General features: G+C 43.1%; 1 protein-coding gene across 1 annotated transcript in view; it reads left to right on the top strand.

The window, feature by feature from the left end:
* The first annotated feature begins 20,311 nt into the window (after positions 1-20,311).
* The window catches only part of AOAH (acyloxyacyl hydrolase), a 74,457-nt gene continuing 72,906 nt past the window's right edge, over positions 20,312-21,862 (top strand). Inside the window, 2 exon segments of the mRNA XM_062497296.1 lie at positions 20,312-20,436; positions 20,822-20,976. Coding sequence (XP_062353280.1) covers positions 20,312-20,436; positions 20,822-20,976 — 280 coding nt within the window.

The following is a 21,862-nucleotide window of genomic DNA, read 5'->3' as shown; positions in this document are numbered from 1 at the left end:
AAAATAGTGGAAGCAAAGGCGCAGTCTGCCACAGGGGATTTTTAGAGGGTCCCATGGGTGAGGGATGGAGGTAGGAACATGTTTCTTTACAAGATGCTTGAGTTGTTTTAATTGCCCTGACTCAGCTGGATTTGCTTTTTGCTTACAGATTTCAGACTTGGTGCTTCAGATGAGTATTGCTTTGCTGGCAAAACAAGCACCTAAGAAACTCCTAAGCTGTAACAGCCAATCACAGCTCAGTGGTACTCCAAAGCTGTGGTCTTAGCAGGCAGACACCTGCTTGACAATCAGAGAAGTGCAAACAACCCCCCGCCCCCCCCCCCCCCCCCCCCCACCTCCAGGGGGCACGTTGAGCAGGAGGTGAAGGTTTGACCTGCCTCCTCCACTAAGGTAAGTGCCCCTGATTCCACCCCAAGAACACGGGGGTGGTGGTGGGAGGAGAGCTGGCAACTCAGCCCTCTGTTTTTACCATCAGCTTGTGCCCATCCACACGACACTGAGGCACATCAACACCACTCAGGCAGTGTGGGGTTCTTGAGCATGAATGGCTGGGAGCTCTGTCCTTCCACAGCAGGTGACACAGCCCATTACCCTCTGTTCAGTCCTGTCACAGGGTGGGTGCAGCCTCACCAGGAGGATCCAGATCTAGGGCCAGATGGATACCACAGCACTGCTGTGTGGCTCTATCTCACCTCTTCCTGCAGCCCTACTTTGCAGGATCCCCAGCTCCCCACATGGCCTGGCTCTTTGGAAAACATCCTGACTGGATGTTTGTATGGGTTATGCACAGTGTGGGATGTTCACATGAGCAGGAATGCTAAATTTGTATCCACCACCCTGCCATAGAAAAGAAGAGGCACAAGGGATGCGTCGGCGTAATAGCCTTTCCAGCTATTTTAGCAGCACTCCTACAGTAACCTGAAAGGCTGTGGTGCAAAGAAGAGTCATGCCTTCAGTTTCTAGAGCTGTCATACAGTCTCACTTGGTCATTATGAAATTTAAAACACAAAAAAATTCAATTATGAAGAAATAACCCGCTGCTTCCCATTCTTTAAAAAACAAAAGACAGCAAGAATGAAAATGGCAAATTCATTTTCTCATGCTGTTGTGTTCCAGAAAAGCTTTTAAATCTTCACATTCAAGGAGATACAGCAGGAAAAAGAACTGCTATTGAAGTTCCTTGAATAATTTCAAAACATTAAGTGGGTAATTACTTGTAAAAGCCATAAAGGGGAGAGAGAACAACAACAAAAAAATCAGTCTAATTTTACCTCCTCTTTTAGAAATTACTTTGCTTTTGAAAGTTAGTATGTTCTTTTAACTGAAAACTTGAATCAAGAAAGTACATATCTTCTTAAGTCAACTGCTTGCTGTACTTGTAAGGACAAGGAGACGAGCAGCAATTCTAAGTAATCCTGTACAAAGCAAGCTGTGTGTCAGAGAAACAGGGCTTTTATTATCATTTTTCAGAAGCAGTTCTTCTTTCAGTAAGGAGAACTCTTTCTTTGAACCTTAGATGAAGAAATATCATCCTCACACCAAAAGGCAAGTAGATGCTGACTCTCTTGGGTTGCAAAATGACAGTGCAAGATCCTGATTGCTTCATTTGTGAAATCCTCTTGTATCTTCATGCCCTACCGAGAATTGCATGTCATCAATGCCACATCAATGAGAATGTGAAGGACTACATGGAAACCTGGTGGGATCCACTGCCCAGAACAAATCTCTGTCTTCTCTGGCAGACAGATTAATTGCAAGGGAGCTCTTCATCCCCTCAGTTATGCTGTGGGCCACCAGCTGCAATACCACAGCCTCTGGCCAACTCTCAAAAGAGGGAGGGATGAAAGAAGAAAAGAAACATGCTCCTGTCAGAAGATGGAGAGAGTGGCATGGGGATGAAATGCCCCTGAATGCATCTGCTCTTTGGTTGTTTATCATTACATTGGACTCAGTGATCAGAGGTGCCTCTGATGCATCGAGCTCTATATTGATCCAAGCTACTAATCCTGAGCAATAAGCAGCAAGAAGGATGTTGGGAGCAGGAGGACACTCTTGTACTGCCATATCCCCCTCTTCTCTTCTTTTGCTGCTTCACTGACAAGTAAATGGAATTAGCTTCACTGTCACGAGAAAGTCATTTATCTAAGGAGAAAAAGGTAAGTGTGAGATTTTGCTCCCTTCTTGCTCCATTCTTCTTCAGAGTTAAAAAAAAAATAAAGCCCTTACTGACCTGGGGATATCTCAGCTGTCTGGAATGCTAAGTGTATGACAGCCCTTCCTGTTAGAGCACTCTCAGGAAGGTAAAGGTGAAATCCCTGCAAACTCTGGAAGACATTCATAAGACATTTTTTGTCACACTGCTGGCTGGGCTGTCATTGCTTTCTCCACAGCTGGATAAATCAGGATGAGACTTGCTCAGTGCTCCCTCCCTCCCTACATGATAATTATATTTGTGTATTAATCATCCACATGGCTTAAGCAAATTTCCTGATTAACAAAGCACTTACCTATTCAGCAAAAGACACTTTATTCCAGTTTGATAAACAGGCACCTAAATTTAGGTGAGTGTTCATGGACCAAGCTAGATCAGAGCCTGTGTGAGCAGGAAGGCAATTTTACTGGTTACAGAGATTTTGCTACAGGCTCAGAGGCTATGCAAATAATGACTTTTCTGTCTGATGTGTAATTGGATTGTATACTTTTGGTCACTGCAAGAGACTGATGATTCAACATCACTCCAGCTGCTTCATGCATGTCTGGGACTTAAAACAGAGGTTAAAGAATTGAAACAGGATTCTTTTCTGAATTAAATCAGGCTGAAGCTTGAGAGGAGAGTGCCATTAAAAGCACAAGTTTTTTAGGGCAAGACTAGGCATAAAATGGATATTGGGAGAGCCATGAATTTTGATAGTAAGGTGATTTCAAAGTTCTGAGTCATGGAGTGCTGTCCTACAGCAGCCTCCTGAAAGCAAGGTTAAAAAGTACAGGAGACCATTTCAAACTCATTTAGTGACATATATTTACACTTTATTTTTGCTTCTTGCTGGGAGACCTTGAACATTGCTGAAGAGCAGATGTCTAGTGATGCTTAGCTTGCAGGGACACACATAGAGCAAAGTCAACATCTCATAAACCCTCTTCAAGTAGAGAGGTTGGTGTTGGAAGTAGAAAGAGTTTTCTGAACTGATGTGTTTTTTCAACAGAGAGTTTCTCAATTTTACTAGAGGCACCTCAATGGAGGTGCTATGTGGAGAACAGCAGCTGTTGTGGTATTATACTCTCTTGGAAGAGCCAAACAACATGTTGGAAGGCTCTTCCAAACCATCTCTCATCCTATTTTTCTCTCATTTATAGATGTTTCCTATAAGATGTGACCTATGGGGCAGCCACAAATCTGGGGAACCCAGTGCTGTGTGTTCCAAGTAGAATGCTGGCCTGCAGTTTCAGCCCAGAGAAGGTATGGCCACAAGACAGCAGTGTGTGTAGAGGAGGGGAGGGAAAAGAGATCCTTAATAAATAAATTTTTTCCAAGGGATGAAGCCAAGGACAAGCTTTCTTTCCTGTGACATTTAAGGATCTGTCTTAAATGACTTTATTTCAGTTGTCATTAGAGGATTCTACAGCCTGATTGAGTGCTACAGTTAATTTTTCCATTTATGAAACCTCATGAGTCTATTTTAGTCTTGTCAGCAACATGGTGTTCAGCTTAAACAGATTATGTTTTGGGATTCCTCTTGGCTATTGTGAGGGAGAGGGAGGCTGGCTCTCTTTTGTTTAATAAGAGGCAACGTTTTTTTATGAGGTATCTTCATGGTTTCTCTTGAAATGCCTCGGGTTTAATATCCCCTTCCCACCTACCTTCCCCAGCGGGCAAAGGCACCCTGGAGATCTTTCTGTCCCACCAGCAGCCTCTGCACATGTGGGAGGCTGACCCTGTGAGACTTCATTCCCTGCCAATTAAAAAAGCAGTTTGTGTTGTCAGGATAGTTTTTGAAAAAGTTAGGAGCAGCCGTGTAGAAATCTACCAGGATTCAAACCGAGTTTTCTATATATGCTTAAAATGAGGACAGTGAGGATGCGGGCACAGTACACTGTGCACAGCTGCTGACTGCTTGCATCTTTCCCAGAGGAAAATGGCTCGGAGATGCAGAAACATGTGAAGCATAAAACATGTGAAGGTTTGTTTGCCAGGAGTCTGACATTTAAAGAACACCAGTAGAATTATTCTGGGTGTCTTCTACCCTGAAAGGTCCTGCTGCACATGTTCCTTCACTTACAATACCCTCTGTCAGTCTCTGACATTTCTCAAAGTGCCTTTCTGTCCTCGGTCCAGGGGGCATGCAGTGATACCTTACACGTGTCCAACCTTTTGTTTATACCAAATAGTCAAAGTACAATCCAGCCAAGCTTGTTTTCACATAAACCTTCCTCTCACACTCTTGGTTCTCTTCATTCCAGCACAGTCTGAGATCCATTGAAAACTGAGGTGTTAAAATGGGCTGGTGCGTGGGTAGCTTCTCCAGCTTCTGATTATGTTTCCAGCCAGAGTTTTTCCTTCAGTGAGGACTTTAACCAAGTCCTCAACAGAACTCTTCATAAAACCACTTCTGAGCCTCCAGCTTCTCGTCAAATCTGGCAGCTTGCTGGTGGATGCATGCACACACATGTGCCCACAAAGGGGGCAAGTGCCTCAGTTCCCTTTCCCCCAGGAAACAAGCCTGAAATTAGCTCATTTACAGCTTGGCAGTGTCAGATGCTCCAGGAGGCAGCATCGAGGTGAGAGGGAATGGAGAATATCAGAGTTGATTGCAGTTGGCAGATTTGTGGGGCTGGATGTGACAGGACGTGAGGAGAGGAGGCTGGAGCAACATGAGTAAGCAGCCAGCTCCCCACCAAAAATATTGTATGCCTGCATCTATGCTCAGGCAAAAGATGAAGTGAGGATAGCAACCTTATTTTAGATTTTTAATATTATTATTATTATTATTATTATTATTATGAACCATGGCTATTATGCCTTGTGGAAGTGCCCTGTTTAGATGGATGAGCTGAATCACTGTGTTTTCATCACCTTGAATCCACTGGAAGAAGCAGCACAGTGCCAGAGTGTGCGCTCCACCCAGCATAAAGGCAAGGGGAGCACTGGGGTAATGCTGAGCTGGCCAGAAAAGTGGCAGTAGTTCTGTCGGAAAATGCCACTGAAGGAAGACTTAACATGCACAAAAACTGTGAATTTAGCTGAATCACTGATTTCAGTAAGGAAAACTGAGAAGCTCAAGTGACTGAAATTTCTTGCTCAGCTGGGTTTGGGATTGTCCCAACTGGGTCATGATTCTTCTGCAAAGAATTAGGTTTTCAGACCCTTTTTTATTTCTAAAATTTAGAAGTGCCATAAAAACTTGGAATCCAAACAAAATGTTAAATTTTTCACTTTTTATTAGAAGTTTTTACTTCCCCCACCGCCCCCGCCCCCCCCCGTTCCCCCAGGAAAGAAGTCAAACTGCAGCATTCTTGATACTCTCCTTTGATCAGAAATTCTGGCCTTTGTGCAGTTCCAGAACCTCCATCTCCAAACCTGCAAGATTAAGGAAAACCGTCCTGCCTTGTAAATGATTCACAGCAAAGAGGTACACCTAACAGCTCCATCGATTCATACAAGAATGAATGGCAGTATTTTCACCTAAATACATTTCTGATATGAAAACAGCAGTCCAAGCCCCTGACTCTTGTGGCATACACAGGACTAGCTGCAGCCATGTATCAAAGATGTCTTTGTGGGGGGGGAAAAAAAGGAAAGCAAGTAGCAATTGCCTTCATTGATTTGGTTCAATTATATCAAAGATGTCTTTGTGGGGGGGAAAAAAAAGGAAAGCAAGTAGCAATTGCCTTCATTGATTTGGTTCAATTATAATCAAAACCAAGTCACTTTTAAATTTCCAGAATTGAGGAGGCTACTCAGCAGTGGGCTTCTGAAGACACATTCTTGAATTAAGCTAATTAGTCAAGTGACTGGCATGTATTCCTTTAAATCACCCCATCTGGAAGATTAAAAAAAAAGAAAAATGTTGTGGATTTAATAAATTTGTTCATGTAGAGCAAAGAAATTGAACACAGCAAGCAGCAGCACTGTGTTCAGCTGGGACCTGGGCACAAACACCCTGCATGTTGTCCTGTCTGCCCCAGGATGGGCATCAATAGCCTGCACTGCCAGGTGAGCCATTGGCAGCAGGAAATTGTAACCTGCAGTTTTCTGGAGCTTTCCACTATGTAGCTTCCTAGAGGTTTATACAGTGACAGGCAAGCCTTCCAAGCAGGCAGGAGGAATAGGGGGAACATTGCTTTCTTCTCATATTTTGCTGAGTCTTGATAGACCCTTGATGCTGCGTTTTGCAGGGACTGAGCAGGGTGGTACTCTAGCACCTCTGCAGGGCCTTTCAGAACTGATTCCCCTAGTCTGAGGCACTGGCAGGTATTTTGGCATGATGCCTTGCTGGAGGGGTGCTCCAGAGGAGACAGTCTCCATGGCTTTGCACCCTCTGCCCAGCATGCAAATTCCTCCTTGAGGGCTGAAAGAAGTGTCTTTGCCTTTTGGGAGACATCTCCAGGCACTTGATGGCTCCCCAGTGGTGCTGCTGAGTGGGGCAGCTGTCTAGGAAAGTCATCTTGGGGGAGCAAGCAGTTCCTGATGTTGCCAGCATCCTTATGGTGTGTGAGCCCTTCACACCCCATGCCAGATCCAGGAGATTAAAGGTGGCTCTTTGCACCCCATCATTGCTCAATGGGGCTGTAACTGTGCTTTCTACAGTGTGAAGAGAAGGAAAGCATGTCTGTAATTGCTTGTTTGGCCAGGTTCCTGATGGCAATTAGTACCTTAGTGCTACTGAGACCACCCTGTCTTACTAGCAACAAATCAGGGAACCCAAAATGCTGTAGGAGCACAATTTTATGCTATGTATTGAAATAGAAAAAAAATCATGGCATGGTAAGATGTAAGTAAAGTAAGAACTTTAAAGTGTTCCTCATTTATTAATGGATTCATAATTCTCTTGCTGACAGATTAGTGCATTAAAAAGGCATTTTGCTGTATCTTGAACGTGCTAGTGAAGGCCTATTTCCATTTGCCTTCTGTACAGTTTTCCAGCTTCTGAAGCCTACCACAGACTCCTGTGGGCAGCCATCCCTGACTCCCAGGGATGTTTGGTAATGCTCTGTGTCTTTTTGCAGCACCCACTATCTCTTTTTGGGAGATAGGTGTTCTTATCTTCAAGAAAGGCACTGCCTTAGTAAGGTGAGAGAGGATTGGATTCTACCATTGCAATGAAGATAATTAATATTAATTTCAGAAAGACAGATGTGGATGTGAGGATGATAAAACTGGTGTGCAAGACTGGAGCAACTGGTGCTGAATAACTCATTAAGAGGATCCTGGGATTTAATAATGACATTGGGAAATTTAATTTCTTACATGAACCGTTCCTGCTTAGAATAAGGTCCCATCAATTCCCCTTGGTATGAACACAAAGAATAGCTCCCAGCAGTCTGTCACACTTGGGACAAAAGCAGGATTAATATATTGTGGTTTGTGGTCGGCCTGTGCCATGCCTGAACCTCCAGGGGATGGGAATGTCATATTAATTAATTCTCTTAATTCAAGCACCTGTGACTGATTTATACTCAGTCTAGGGTCTGAATCTGTAGGGCAAGAGCTGACTTTGGATAGGTGCACCACTTTCCAAATCCCCAACAGACGGAAATTGCTGGATTTTATGCTGAAACATTAAGCAGTGAGAGTGTTTGGAAAACCTCTGCTGGCTTTTCCCCAGTGTAGGTAAGACATGGCATTTGTTGCTCATTGGTGCTACGGACTCACAACTTAGCCAAAATTCACCTTCTAGGCATGTACATATGCTTGGTTTCATCCATATGTGACAGCATGATCTGGAAGAAGAGAGAAGAAAATGGTGTCAGGAGGAGCAGGGGATTTTGCTGCCCAAGGAGGCAGGGGATGAATCATCCTTCTTGCAGAAGGTTGTGGTCTTTTGCCAAAGGCTTCAGCTGATCTCCACCAGCTGTTTCAGCTTGGTGTGCTCTCTCCTCAGCTCCACTGCAGTGGCCAGCCTGCTTCTAATGCAGGAAACAGCTTGTCCTGGGAACAATCCTATCAAGTGCATGCATGCTCACTTCAAGGGCAGGCTGACATTATGGTCTCATTCCTGTCTTTCAGGTGGTACCACAGCAAGGGGTTATACCTGGGAAGCTGAGGACCCAAGCAGTGGAAACAAAAATGGAGCCTGCAGCCAAGGTTTGGTGGTCCCTGGACAAAGAGGTCAGTAGGTGTGATGGGTAGGCCATTCAGTGGGTCACAACACCTTTCCCACTCACAGCTGAATCACCAAAGAAATAAAAGTACTCAAACAATCAGGCAATATTTTAAAATAAACAGTTACAATAAGCTCTTGTCCTGCTGAGATATTTATCTTTAGACAAAGTGAAAAAGAATGTGGTTCTTTTTTTTTTTCCTTTCACTGTAAATATGATAGAAGAAATGTCTTTCCAGATAGGAGTCTTTTCTGCTAGGATGTATCTGGTTTGTGTGCCTGCACACATACATGTGGAATTTTCCTTTGGAATAATAAAAAAAAACCCAGACAGTAATTCTGCCTTATCTCACTGCCCATCTCTAAAAATGCTGAAATCAAATATTTATGCAATGGAAGAATTGCTCAGTGCTATGTCCCAAGTGCTCCAAGCAGAAATGAGCAGCTTTAAGGAATGATGAAAGCTTTAGCTACCTGTGTACCAAGAAAAGGAAGCATTTGGGTAAATATAGTATATAGCTTCTGTTGGAGAGGTTATTCTTCTTCAGAAATGCCTTACGAGAGAGCTACAATATGAGGGGAAGCTCTAAACATGTGTGGTCCCAGATGGCTGAAGTGGAAAGGCAGAAAGCACCACTGAAAAAAAGGCTGAGAACCCACCAGTCATTTCCTGAAGGCCAAAGTTACCGTCTGAGTGATCACACTATGTCAAGAAGAGCAAAGGTTAACAAAGTTAAGGTGAGAATGGAAAGATTCCATGACATACTGATTTTATAAGCAGTGTCAATCAGCAGGTCAAATTTTAATAAAGTCTTTGGTTGTAGAATCCCAGCTGTTCAGTATTTTAAAATTTGTCAGATCTTTCTGGGGGCATACAGATGGAAATCATTCTGGCTGTTCTTCCTATAAGCAAATCCACAATAGCACCTCAGACAGCCCATATTCACCTGTGTCCTTCTTTATCTTGGTGAGAGGAAGGGACTGATTCATTTTTACCCGTAATCTCACAACATCAGATAAGCTTTTCTCACACCATCAGCCTGCTTTCTTATGGCCTGTTTACTCACTCTCTGCTCTGGGGGACGAGAACCACCTTGAGACAGCCTGAATGACAGCTCAACAGCAGTGCGTAGGGGACACCCACACAGCCCACATCTCCAGGGCAAGGGAATGCACCTCTGACTCTGTCTCCTGGTGTTCTCCTGAGAGCTACTGCTAAGCATGGAGGAGCTGTTGTGGTACAAAGCATCCTCCCTCTTGCATCCTTGGTAGAATTGTTTGGCATCTTCTGAGGAAAACAGGCCTACAGTGCTAAGGGAGCCCTTTAGTGAGGTGGATCCTCTTCAGGGATGCTAAGGTGCACCAAGGATACCATTCCAGGTGTTGTGTACTGGCAAAGTTGGGATTTGGGCGCCCATGGAGCAATTGGCACTCTTGGTGGGAGCAGGTTCAAGTCCCTTTTCTGAAGCAGGCACCTGATAAATATGGGCAGAGAGTTTTACTTAAAAGTTACAGCTTACCTTCATTTGCAGTGACTGTAGTTATTTTTGCTAATCATGAAAAAAAAACTGGATGTAGTATTAAAGCAAAGGAATGATCCAGACACATAAATTATGAATTTTGCATCATGAATTATTGCCTAAAATAGGATGATGCACAAAATGCATCTGCAGCAAATGTTCTTTAGATTTGAAAGACTGGAAAGGACATCAGCTTCAGGGAAAAGAAATTATTTCTTTCTTTATCCCCCCCCCCCCCAAAAAAAAAATTGGGCAACAGTCCTGGTTTGAAAGACAGGTACTTTCTAAGAAAGCCAGAAACCTCTCTTTGAAATGAAGAATATAATCCCCCCTCCCTCCAAATTATTATAATTTTGGAATTAAGGGAGCTCTCAGGCAAAGATATGGGGATAGGAATAATAATTCTTTACTAATATATCTAACAAGACAAACAAAAACCAACAACAGCTATGAAATTAACAACAAACAGAACAGTAACTCAGTCCCAGTCCTTTTTCGTCCTCAGGCACCCTCTCCCTGTGCTGCAGTTACCAGTGGTGAGGGCAGGTCCCTCACAGCTGCAGTGCTGTGCACCCCCCTGCTGAGGGGTGAGGGCAGCATCCCAGGTGGGAGAGGGATGGAGGAGAGACCCCTCTGCTCACGGTGTTGGTTGCGGTGCTCAGCAGGGTGCCTGGAGGTGGCAGGCTGAAAGCGAGAAGGGAGCAGTACAGGGTCCAACAGCAGCGAGAGTGGCTCCCGATGCTGGGATAGGGGGGGAATGGGGGGCAGTGGCGGCGGTGGTCGTCCTCCCCCGACTCCGCGGGCAAAATGAAGGCCAAGTCAGTGCCTCCCATCTCTTCTTTTGGCCTTTTGGATATCGTGGGATTTCCCTCTTCCCAACCCCCCTCCCCCCCTTCCCCCTGCCACTAGGTCCTAGTCAACAGATATTTTAGATGACAATGGGAAAAATTCAATAGAGAGAAAAGGGAAAACCAACCCACAACAGCAACTTTCCTTTACCTAATTGGCATCTAATAGTTTCTAAACTCTATACAAATTTTGCCACAGTGATATTTTTTGGTCTTGGCTTCTTATCTTGAAAAGATTCACTGGAATTTGATTCTCAGAAAGTCGGTACTAAGCATTTCCCAAAACCCATCTCTCATCAGGGGAAATGGAGACCCAAAAACTGAGAAAACAAAACCCAGATGGTTACTTTTGGGTAGGAGCATGACTCTGTTATCTTTTCTACCTCTTCTTTCTCATTCCTAAATGCCTGAAACTTGCAATGGGGCATCATTAAAATTTCTTAACCAACTTTCATGGTTTCCATATCAGAGTTTTGGGGCAGGAGACTTCCTTTCCAGAGGGCATTCAAGGAATTTGGTTACGGAGGGTGAAAAGGGGGAAGGGTTGAGAAGGAAAACTTTGGTGAGAGCTAGATACCCAGATCACTGGATAGCTACAAAAATGACTTGATTAGCCTGGCTTGAGGTCTGAGGCTTACCCGACTTGGTGTTAACCACAGACTTGCTAACTGGACATCTACTTACATACTGTGACCCACTTCTACCCTAGCCCAAAAGAAACTTTGATCTACTACCATTCCAGCTCCTAATACAAAATGAAATTCCCTATCTTGCACATTATTTTTTATCTGGACATTTCCCAACACCGCTATGACTTTGTTGCTTGGAGGACAGATCATTCAGGCTCCCTGCTGGGGATCTGCAGCATCTCTGCTGCACAGAGCAAAGCACACACAGAAACTGTAAAAAGAGCTGTTTCCAGTATTCATGGACTAGATTCGGGCATACTCACTTATACAATTATTATCACTCCCACTTCCTGGAAATAATTTCTTGGCATCTGATCACTGCTGAAAGTGACTTGCTTGCTTGTGTTAAATTCAGAGCCTGGAGATCTCCAGAACATACCTGATCTTTGCTGTATGAGGAATGAGAGATTGGTGCTGGGGTGCCTGTTTGCCACCTTATTGTGAGACTGAGAGAGCTGCATTTGTTGTTTGGTCCCCAAAATGCATTTCCACTTACTCATTCTTCCAGAAGAGATGAAGAGGTGCCATTTTCCTTCAGGAGGTGTGGTTTGGGGGATGAAAGTCATTTGGTCCCCCCCACTTTGTTATCTTCTGGACATAGTGTTAGAACAACATGTTTCCTCAGATATTTTCATTTTGAGAAAATACTCCAGTGAGAAGAAAGAAGTTTTATTGGAGGTTGTTTAACACCCTCAAGATTTGTTGCTAATTTATGTTGTTAGCTTTAAATATACACAAATGCTGAGGCTAAATGATGAATGGTGGCAAAAATGTTACAAGGAGAAAAAATATACAAATCCTCCACTGTTAATTTGTTTTCTAAGCCAGGAAGATGGGGAAGATACTACTTCTGTGTCACACTTCAGTAAAACCCTCGGTAACATTCCTGAGTCATCTTGCTTCTTTTTATCATTTGGTTGTATGGCATTCACTCTACAATTTTTAGGCAAAGAAAAAAGAATCCCTGGTGTGGCGTCCAGCAGCTTAATTTAAATACAGACTTAGAAAAAAAATTAAAAGGAAAAAGGGACAGGAAAGCCTGAATCATACTTTTTTATGGCTGTGGACATTCTAGTGCAGAAAAAGTAGGTTGGTCCAGGCTTGAGAGTCTTTCATTGTGGAAGACAGATAGATTTGCAAGGCAGAAGATTGCCTGCTCATATTTTCTGAACAATTTAGATGGGTAGATTTTGCCTAAGCCTATTGCCTATACCCCTCATATTTAAATAACCTTCTACTGAGCATATATCAGGGTTGAAAAAGGATTCAATAACTCATTGAAATAGCTCTTTTTTATGCATCCAGAACAGGAGCAGAAAGATGTCAGAAAGGTATTTTAAGAGAGTGAACTTTTATGTGAAATGCTATTTTTATTTAATTGAATTGGCTGAAAAGGACTGTGGAAGTTAATAATGAGTGAGGGAGGGAGGCAGGCAACCATCCCACTGTGCATGAAGGATGGTGTCTTAACGGATGATTTAATGACTCCAATGTGTGTGTAGGGGTCAGAGACCAGGCAGCTGACCAGGCAGAAATATTCTGTGTCTAAAGCACAGCTTGAGTGGGGGAAGAAGAGTGATGCAGTGCCTGTTTTCCCCCTCACTAACAGTCTGATGGTCCTTGTGCTGCTGGTTTTGAGTCTCATGGGGCCATTCCTCATTATGAAGGCAGGAGTTATGCCTGCCTTCTCCAGGTTCAAGTCTCTTCTGGGATGAATCGACACATAAGATTTGCATTAAGCCCCAGCTGCTTACCTTACCACATCCCTCAAGAAGGGGCCTGAACAAACACTGCTGGGTTTAAGAGAATATTTTCTATGATAGCCTAATTACTGGAATGGGATAGAAAAGAAATGAAAATACAGCTCTGAGTCTGAAGCTAGAGGAAAAAGTAAAGGTAGAGGAAAGAGATAAATTTGTGGGATGCCCAGACAGGGTAAGGAAGCAGAAAGGATGAAAGATGTTCTGAATAGAGAGCCATTTTGGAGAGGCACATGTCTGCTTTATGGTGAGGTGGCTATGAACAGTGGTAGATAAAAACAGCTGCCCTTGTCATCTTGTATATATGAAAGTCTAAACCATTGATGTTGGATATCAGCATAAAATCTGATGCAAGTGAAGAGACAGACAAGTGCAAACAAACCTCCATGAATTTTCAGTGATAGAGCTAGGCAAATTGTGACAGAAAAAGTTTTAAACTGAGTATTAGGAAATTTTTTTTCATGGAAAAGGTTGTCAAGCATTGGAACAGGCTGCCCAGGGAAGCACCTGAGTCACCATCCTTGGAGGCATTTAAAAGAAGTGTAGATGTGGTGCTTAGGGAAATGGTTTAGTCATGGTTTTGGCAGCACTGGGGTAATAATTGGACTTTATTATCTTAAAGGTCTTTTCCAATCTAAATGATTCTATGATTCTATGATCTGAAAGATGAAATGTTAAGGGATGACCTCATGCCTGAATTTGGCTTGTCTGTATAAAACTAGATTATCAGTGCAATCTTTACTGACTGCTACATCACCCTCATCTTCTTGAATTAGAAGATATTTCTCCAAGTGCTTTAAGTTCTTTCATACAGCCCGACTTCTCTAAAGAGCATGAAGACTCTTTACATATCTGGCCAGTGAGTCGCCTAACCAATATTTGAAAAATCAGCCTGCACTGCCTTTTCATATTCACCTATGTGTGATGGATACTATTCCTGAAGGGCTATTTTGCTGATGAAATTTGTCCAGCTCAACTGCAGGTCTTTTATTATGAAGCCAAATCAGTGAAACATCTATTTTAAAAGACAAAAAAACACAACCTCCCCCACCTATTATTGAATGGCAAAGTGCTACCACATAACATATGTTGTAGAGATCCCATTTCTGAGCACAGAAGTTCCCAGTACAAGCCTCAGTCAATATACTTAAATAATCCTGTGAACTTTGGTATGTGCTAAAAATGCCTCCAGTGACATTCAGCTCTGTTTTCTAGCCCAAACACTGGGAATAATTATCTTTTATTGGCGCCTGTTCTGTGTTGAGATTAAGAGGCTGTTGAGTTTCAATTCTTTAATTTGCGTTACTGGAGGAAAGATCAAATTGAACAAATATAATCAAACATTTATTTTTCTTCTTCTTTGATATTGTGATGTTCGCTTTGCAAGTGCTTACAACCTGATTGTATCTGGGGCAAGCTTCTGCCCTGCCACCCTCCACCATAGATTCATCAGCAGTAAACTGGGAGCTTGATAGGAGGTTTCATTTCTGACAAAACCCAATGCATTAGCAATAGCGCTGCAGGGATCAATGTAGTAGACAAGATTTTGGCTTGCCTAGCAGACTACTAGCTATTTATGGCAGGACAATAGTCACACTGAGTTGGCAATGCTTGGATCTCACTTCTCTGGGATCTAAATAAGTACCCAAACTGCAGGACAGCAGACAGTCTGTCCCAGCCTTCCTGACTTGACATCTGGGTCTGAGCAACTCTCTTATCTAAAGCCTCTAACGAGTCTTTCAGTAATATTATCACACTCTCTTGCTCCTTAATTGCCAGAGTTGAGGGTTTGGGGAATTTTTGTATAAATAATAGCAAGAATTCGATCTTCTTTAGATTGGAAAAGGCCCACAGCTGTGCCCACACAACTCAAACTGCAAAATCTATGTTAGTAAGATTACTTCTGGATTTTTAAGGTCATCTGCAGACAGTAAGAGCACAACAGCCAGGTTTGGTTTTCTGCACCAAGGTCAAGCAACTAAGGAAATGTACTGCATCACAAATAATCACAGAGTCAAAGAATCATTTAGTTTGGAAAAAGACTTTAAGATCATCAAGTTTAACTGTTAACCCAGCACTGTTAAGTCCACCACTAAACCATGTAAATCACTATAGGGCTCCTCACAGGCAGTAGTGAGAAATATACTTTCAAGATGCAGTTCATCCAATCTCTGCTTTGCAGAAAGCCATCTTTAGTAGAAAATCCAAAGTCACCTGCTTTTGTCAACCATAACAGCCACACCTTCCCAGAAGTGCACAGCCTGCTATGAACAAGTGTGCAAGGTGAGGTAACTGTATTTTTCATGGGCCCCCTGTTTGAAAGCCTTAAGAGGCTTTCCCACATTTTGTTGTATCCAAACTGAAGTAAGTCATGTCAATGATTTACATTTCTAAGAGCACAGATATCAACAGCGTTGCAAGCTGGGATAGTTAATTTAATCAAAGGTGAAAGAACAAAAGAATAATCATCTCAGCTACAGCATGGCAATAACTTGGAACAAACTTTTGGATATGAGTGTAAGAAAATACTAGTTTAAATACTTTCCCTGCAGCTTTGAATGACAATGAGATGGAGAGACTCTAAAATAGACACATAACTTGAACTGCAAGCAGTAACTGATAAGGAAACTGGGGCAGAGGGAATGACTCAGTTGGCTGTGGTGCAGTCACAAATCCACATGGGGCCCTGGAAATGTTCATCCGTGCCAGTGATAATACACCAAATGCAGAGATGCTTATGACAGTCAGAGAAATTTGGAGAGCAGTAATGAAAAATAACCAATGCAAGAAACCACTGGGAACTTCAGTCAAAGGGCACAAAGGACACTGTTTTGAAAATTAAAGGAAGAAAAGGGACTGAGGGCATATTTGATCTAAAGGTTTCTTCCTGCAGGTTTTATCTCTCCAGACACAAAAGTACAAGGCTTATATTTATTCCCTTAAGAGCTGAACAGCTCATCAAAGAGAAAGGGAAAGAAAACCTTCCAAGATAACAGTTAATCATCATAAAAATGCATGAATGTGGCAAAGAGAATAAAATGCATATTTTAAAAATCAGTATGTAAAAGAATCTAACTAAACGGGAAAAAAATGCAGTAATGTGTTCAGTGACTTGGACAGAATAGGATAGATATATATACATTGCCAGCTTATCTACTTTTGTAAGATAACTATTTCATATTTCTTTTTCAACTAAGTGGCCCCTAATCCATGACAAGTTAATCCATGACAAATCAATTCTTGCTCATCCTATTTTGGGGCTTCATTGAAGTATTTTCCATCCTCTTTTTCATTTCAATGGCATTTTTCAATGTATTTGCTGTATACATGAACAGGTCTTTAGGGACCCATAACAAAAGCAACATTGAAACTAACTTCATCCTCGCATCTCATTTCACTGTTCTTGTGGTAATCATGTATTGCTCCCTACAGAGAAGGGTTAACTCTTAAATCATGTTTAAGACCTTACTCAGGAAATCGGAAATGCTAACTCAGTTCCATTGCTTCTCTATCAGGGGCAGCAAAGATGGAGGCTGAAACCATACCTGTCCCTTAGCTTATTTGGCACCACCACCCAAACACATGTATGGTAGGTGTCAGGAACTCATATAGAAACATGAGAAATGGAGAAGTATTGTGTGTCCTTCAAACTCCAGAAACCACACTCCTGCTCCTGGGATCAGCCTAGAGGATTGTATTTCTTCACTAGCTTCACATATGTACCCTAACACTGCTCTGCCATCATGGAAATTCAGGCTGATTTTTGCATGTTTTGCCTCAGGTTTTTGGCAGCCATCACATGTGCAAGTTTCTCTCAACTCTGCTTAAACTGAGAGTCTTGAGGGTATGGCTGGTATGCTTGGGCTGGGAGTTACCAAGTGGGGCACTCCATGGGCCATTAGCCTCTCTGCCTCTCTGGTGACCCCCAACCAAAGCCCTTCCCTATGTGGTGTACCCCCACACATCACACTGACTACTGACCTGGATTTAGCTCTGGAGACCCCCACATATGCTAAAACTCCCAAAAAACATGGACTGGATCAAGCTGCATGAGCTGAGCAAGCTCTTCAGTGTGTCTTGGCATCCTGAGAGCAACTACAGAGAGCTGCAGGACTTTGCTTCAGAGCAGATTTTAATCAAAGCCCTGCAGGGTAATATACATCTGTCCTGATCTGTGTGCTGAATGGATGGAGCTGTGGGCCTTCCCATTTCCTTAGCAGGAAGCAGCAGTGAGTGGGCCATCTTGTACCATGGACATACACATGTATTTATTTATATATATAGTATCATTAGTCCAAATTCAACCTTGAAAAAATTCAACAAACTTTATGTCTTCTGCCTAATAGCAAGTGAATGACTGTGGAGCTGCGTTATTTCAAGGCACTGAGGGTTTCCCATCTGCAGGAGGTGGTGATCTCACAACACCTCTGGCTCTGCACTGTCCTTGGCTTCTCTTCAAAAGCCACACATGGAGATTCAGAGAGACAAAATGTTGGCTGCATTCTCAGCACTATTTAGTTAAGTAATGCTGCAGGCAGGTACTTAGTGGGGTGTCCAGGAGCATTTCTGCAGAGTTCATTCCTCCACCCATTTGGCTCTCATGGTCCCCCAAGGCAAGTGTCAGGACTCTGAGCTACTTGTGGGCCATAACAATCCTGAGCAGCCCCACCAGCTCTGAGAACCCATCTGAACTACACTCCTCTGGCGCCTGGCTGGATGTGCTTCAAGGCCAGGTTGCAAACACATTGAAAAAACAATACAGCTGAGGAGAAAAAGATGATCAGACTCTTTTGGACAGGGAACATGCCACATATCACCTCTCTGTACCTGGTACTTTGCAGAGGGCAGAGCTCCCTTTGCTCCAGCTCTCATACTCTTTATTGCTAGGTAGACAGCACCTCCTGAAGCACCCTTGACCTAGGTCTGCTTCTATGATTTGGGTGTTGTGCACAACCTAATGGAAGCATTTACGATCAAATACCTTCCTTTGAGACAGGTCTAATTTGTTTTTTACCTCTCATTAACATCATTTTTACACTTATTAAGATTAAAGGCAACATCAAGTATTCCTTCGCTCCTAAACCAAGACAGCTTTATGTTGTAATGTGTCAGGGACTTGGAAGTGGTATAAAATCTGCTTGGCAAAAGGTAGGATTTGCTGTCTGCTTTGAGTGGGAAGAAGAAAGATTTCACACCAGACTGGGGAGGGGCTGGGGTGAGGAGGGTTCACCTTCCCAGCTGGTCTCTAAGTACTCAAATCCCTCATTTCTCTCACCAGACTGCATATTTTAAAACTTTGGGGTTTTTTTTCCTTCAATTGGTTTAAGAGCTTGACTAATGTGTAAGGTACAGTGCAAACTAGCTCTGTGTTACACACAGAGCTATCTCACTGCTCTTTCCATAGGCTAAAATGAAAGAAAATATCACAGCTGCTTTCAGGCTTCAGCTACATGCTTTGCAGGTTTACATGCCTGGGAGCAGCTTGGGATCTGTCTCTGAACTTTGTAAGTGCCATTGTTTTGCTTTGTGCTTTGCAATAGATATAAAGCAGAAACCATTCCAAAGATCTCTCTGCTAGGAAGGTTTCTCTTGCCTATTATTAGCACTCTGCTTTTACAGCAAGTGTTCATGAACCAATATGCAGAGTTTTAAAGGACTTCAAAGTGTCATTGGGAACCAAGTTATATGTGTGTTAAAAAGGGTTTAATGGAGCTGAAGTTGCTGTAACAGTGTCTTTTTATAGCAAGTTTTTACAGCATTAAGAAAAACATCCTGCAGAATTTCAGTAGGATCGGCATATGGATAAAGTACTTTGCAGTATGATTTTTCTTTCTCTGCTATTAAAAAAAAAAGAAAACCAGCATTGCTAGCTATAGAGAGAGTGATAAGCAGAAACAGTTCTGCAAAACTCAGGCAACAGCTACTACCTTCATTTTGGGTTTAATTCTTTTTTATATTTTTCAAAGGAAAGCATACATTTGAAAGGAAATGGTTTGGCTTAAAGAATGGAAATAATGAGCGATTTGTATTCACATTGAAGATTTTATGTATTTATTTTTTCCAGAGCTGCTGGATTATATCATGATTAGCACAAGGCAAATCCTCCTTATCAAAGCTGAGGCAAACTTTCTGATACTGTCTTTAAAAAGTCATAGGGGAGGCTCTCAAGGAAGGAAGTGGTTTGCAAAAAAACACATCAAACACTGAAGCGGATCTGATCCACGTGTGATTGTGTTGGTCTGCAGGAATTGGCTGGCAATTGCTGATTTTAATATGTCTTCTAATTTTTCTTTTTACAACACTGTAAGAGACCATAAGTCTCTTTTAATTATTCCTGGGAAGCATGTAGGGGTACTTTATGGGACAGTCTCTTCATTGTCCTTTAGCAACCCATGTCATTGGCCTGCCCACTTCTGAAAGAGACAGACAAGGAATGGAAAGATGAGTAACCATCGCCCACTGTGAGGGAAAGAGACTTGCCCAGGTCTATACAAAAATGCAGAGGCAGAGGTGGGACATAGCATTGGCCCTCCAATGCCTTAGTCCTAAATCACGTCCTTAAAGCCATCCTTGCATCCAGAGTGTCTGGGATGTAGCTGTTTGGACTTGTTTCACTCCTGAAGTCATTTCAGTTAAACATGTTTTACTCTGAATTTGCTTCAGGCTGGGGAATGACTGGTTTATGTGTTGTCTGAGGGACTAAAAAGCATAGAGTCAAGGAAACTTTTAGTTGTTGTGACTGCCAAAGTAGGAACAGTGCAGGATTTCTCAAGGCTCTCAGGCAGCTGGGGGCTGCAAGTAAATGTGCTCAAAGCTGATGGGAGCAGGGGTTCAGCTCCCACTGTTACCCTCACACTGACAGTTTTCTCCCATCCCTATGCCTCAGTCACAGCAGAACTAAAACCCTGGCAAAACCCAGGCAAAATCCCAGCACAGCAGCCCCATCCTTCCCAGCTCCATCTTGAGCAGAGTCTTTCATTTTTCACACTCAGTCCTCCCAAATGGAAACCCTGGTTAGAAATTTTTACAGAAGCAGTCAGAAAGATATTTTCTTTGTTCTTTGTGGAGGAGGGCAGAGAAGTGACGGCACAGGGGGAAGGGTTTGTAGAGTTGTTTTTTGTTTTTTTTTTCCCTTTTTGCAACACTAGTCATTCAGGGGAGTGTCTTTTGTTATTAATGCTGAGTGGCTCTGGCAACTGCTGTGGTTGAAGGTTGTTAGTCATCTGCTGCTACTGCAGGAGACACAGGAGTGCTGAGCCAGAGCTGTTCATCCAGCCCTCTTGGTCCTCCTAGGCCAGCAGGTTGGGAAGAGCTGCACATGGGGCAGTGGGGTCGCGTGGGGGTGTGGAGAGCAGCCTGGGGCCAGGGCCACAGGGGCATCCTCCCCGCCTGGTCATGGTCTGCCCAGGTCCGTGGGTTCTGCTGAGTTTAATGGGTGGCAGGGCCTGAGAGGGGCTGAGGGTTCGGGAGAGCACCTGTAATGTGCATGTGGGATCCTCCATGCACCCTGTGAGAAGGCAGATGTCTCCACTTGGAATCTGTCCCTGTGTTACTTACAGCTGCACAGGCATGCCAATCTCCTTTCTCCTCAAGCTGCACTGATGCAAGATATTCCCTGAGAGTCAAGGGAATAGAGGTCCACTTGCATCATTTCTGCCTGATTTCTTCCTTTTTTTTCTTCCTTAGGATGAAGGAGGCTAGGAAAACATTTCTTAATCTACTTTTCATCCTCTGGCTCTTTCTTCTGTTGAAGACTGCCTCTTCCTCCCCTCCACCTTGTGGAAAGGACCCACGACCCCCTTCGCTCCCCTTTGGGCTATACAAAGGACACACCTGTGTTGGTATGTATCTAGGTTTTGTTGGCCTGCTGGATTAGTTAATTCCTTACTTCACTGGTGAGCTGAGAGTTGCTATTCACATCATAAATCGCTCCTTTATCTATTTGCACAGCTGTACTGCAAAATACTTGTAGTCTGAAACAGTAACTGAAGATTTTTCAAGGCCATAATGAGATCTGGAATTATTTTATGCTTTTGTTTTTAACTGGCTGCTTCTCAAAGCTCATGCTTTTGCTCTGTGGGAAATGGCATCTGAAAAGTTGGCTTTAATGTCTGTAGATCTGGGATCTGGAAATAGGATGTTATGATGTCCTAGTGTTTCTTAGGGTTCACAGTGCATTTTGCTTCACTGCCAGGAAGGCACAATTCCCTTCAGACTTGCCCAGGGTCTCCTCATTGATTTCAAAATGAAAAACTGAAAAAATATTCTTAAGAGTGGTTGGTCCATACTTGGGCCAGAAATCTTTGTGGTCTGGATGGTTGTGTCTGAATAGCTGGGTTACAAAGGCTGCTTCCTCATGTTTTCTTTACTTTTTGTGTGCACACATGTCTGCATGACCTGTGCTGAACTGGGGCAAGTTGGCAACCCCCTTCTCACATGACTTCAGGGACTGTGATACTCCCCACAGTACCTATACCTGGGGGTGGGTATATTATAGTCTCAGCTGGCTAAGTGATTCCCAGAGCAAGACTGATAACACTAGAGTCAATGTAAACTGTGGATATCTCTGCATTAGAAATGCCCTTGGCATGACGTGTACCTAGGGAGATGTGGTAGCTTATATTTTTTATGTGTGCAAATGGATATGTATGGATATGGATATGCATTACAATCAAAAGCTTTATTTTGTCATCAGTGGGATTTGTTGATCTTACAGGCCTTTATCAG

Source organism: Cinclus cinclus, chromosome 1 (genome assembly GCF_963662255.1).
Source record: "Cinclus cinclus chromosome 1, bCinCin1.1, whole genome shotgun sequence".
Lineage (NCBI taxonomy): Eukaryota > Metazoa > Chordata > Aves > Passeriformes > Cinclidae > Cinclus > Cinclus cinclus.
The sequence above is the reverse complement of the archived record's forward strand: the minus strand, read 5'-3'. Positions and strand labels throughout refer to the sequence as shown.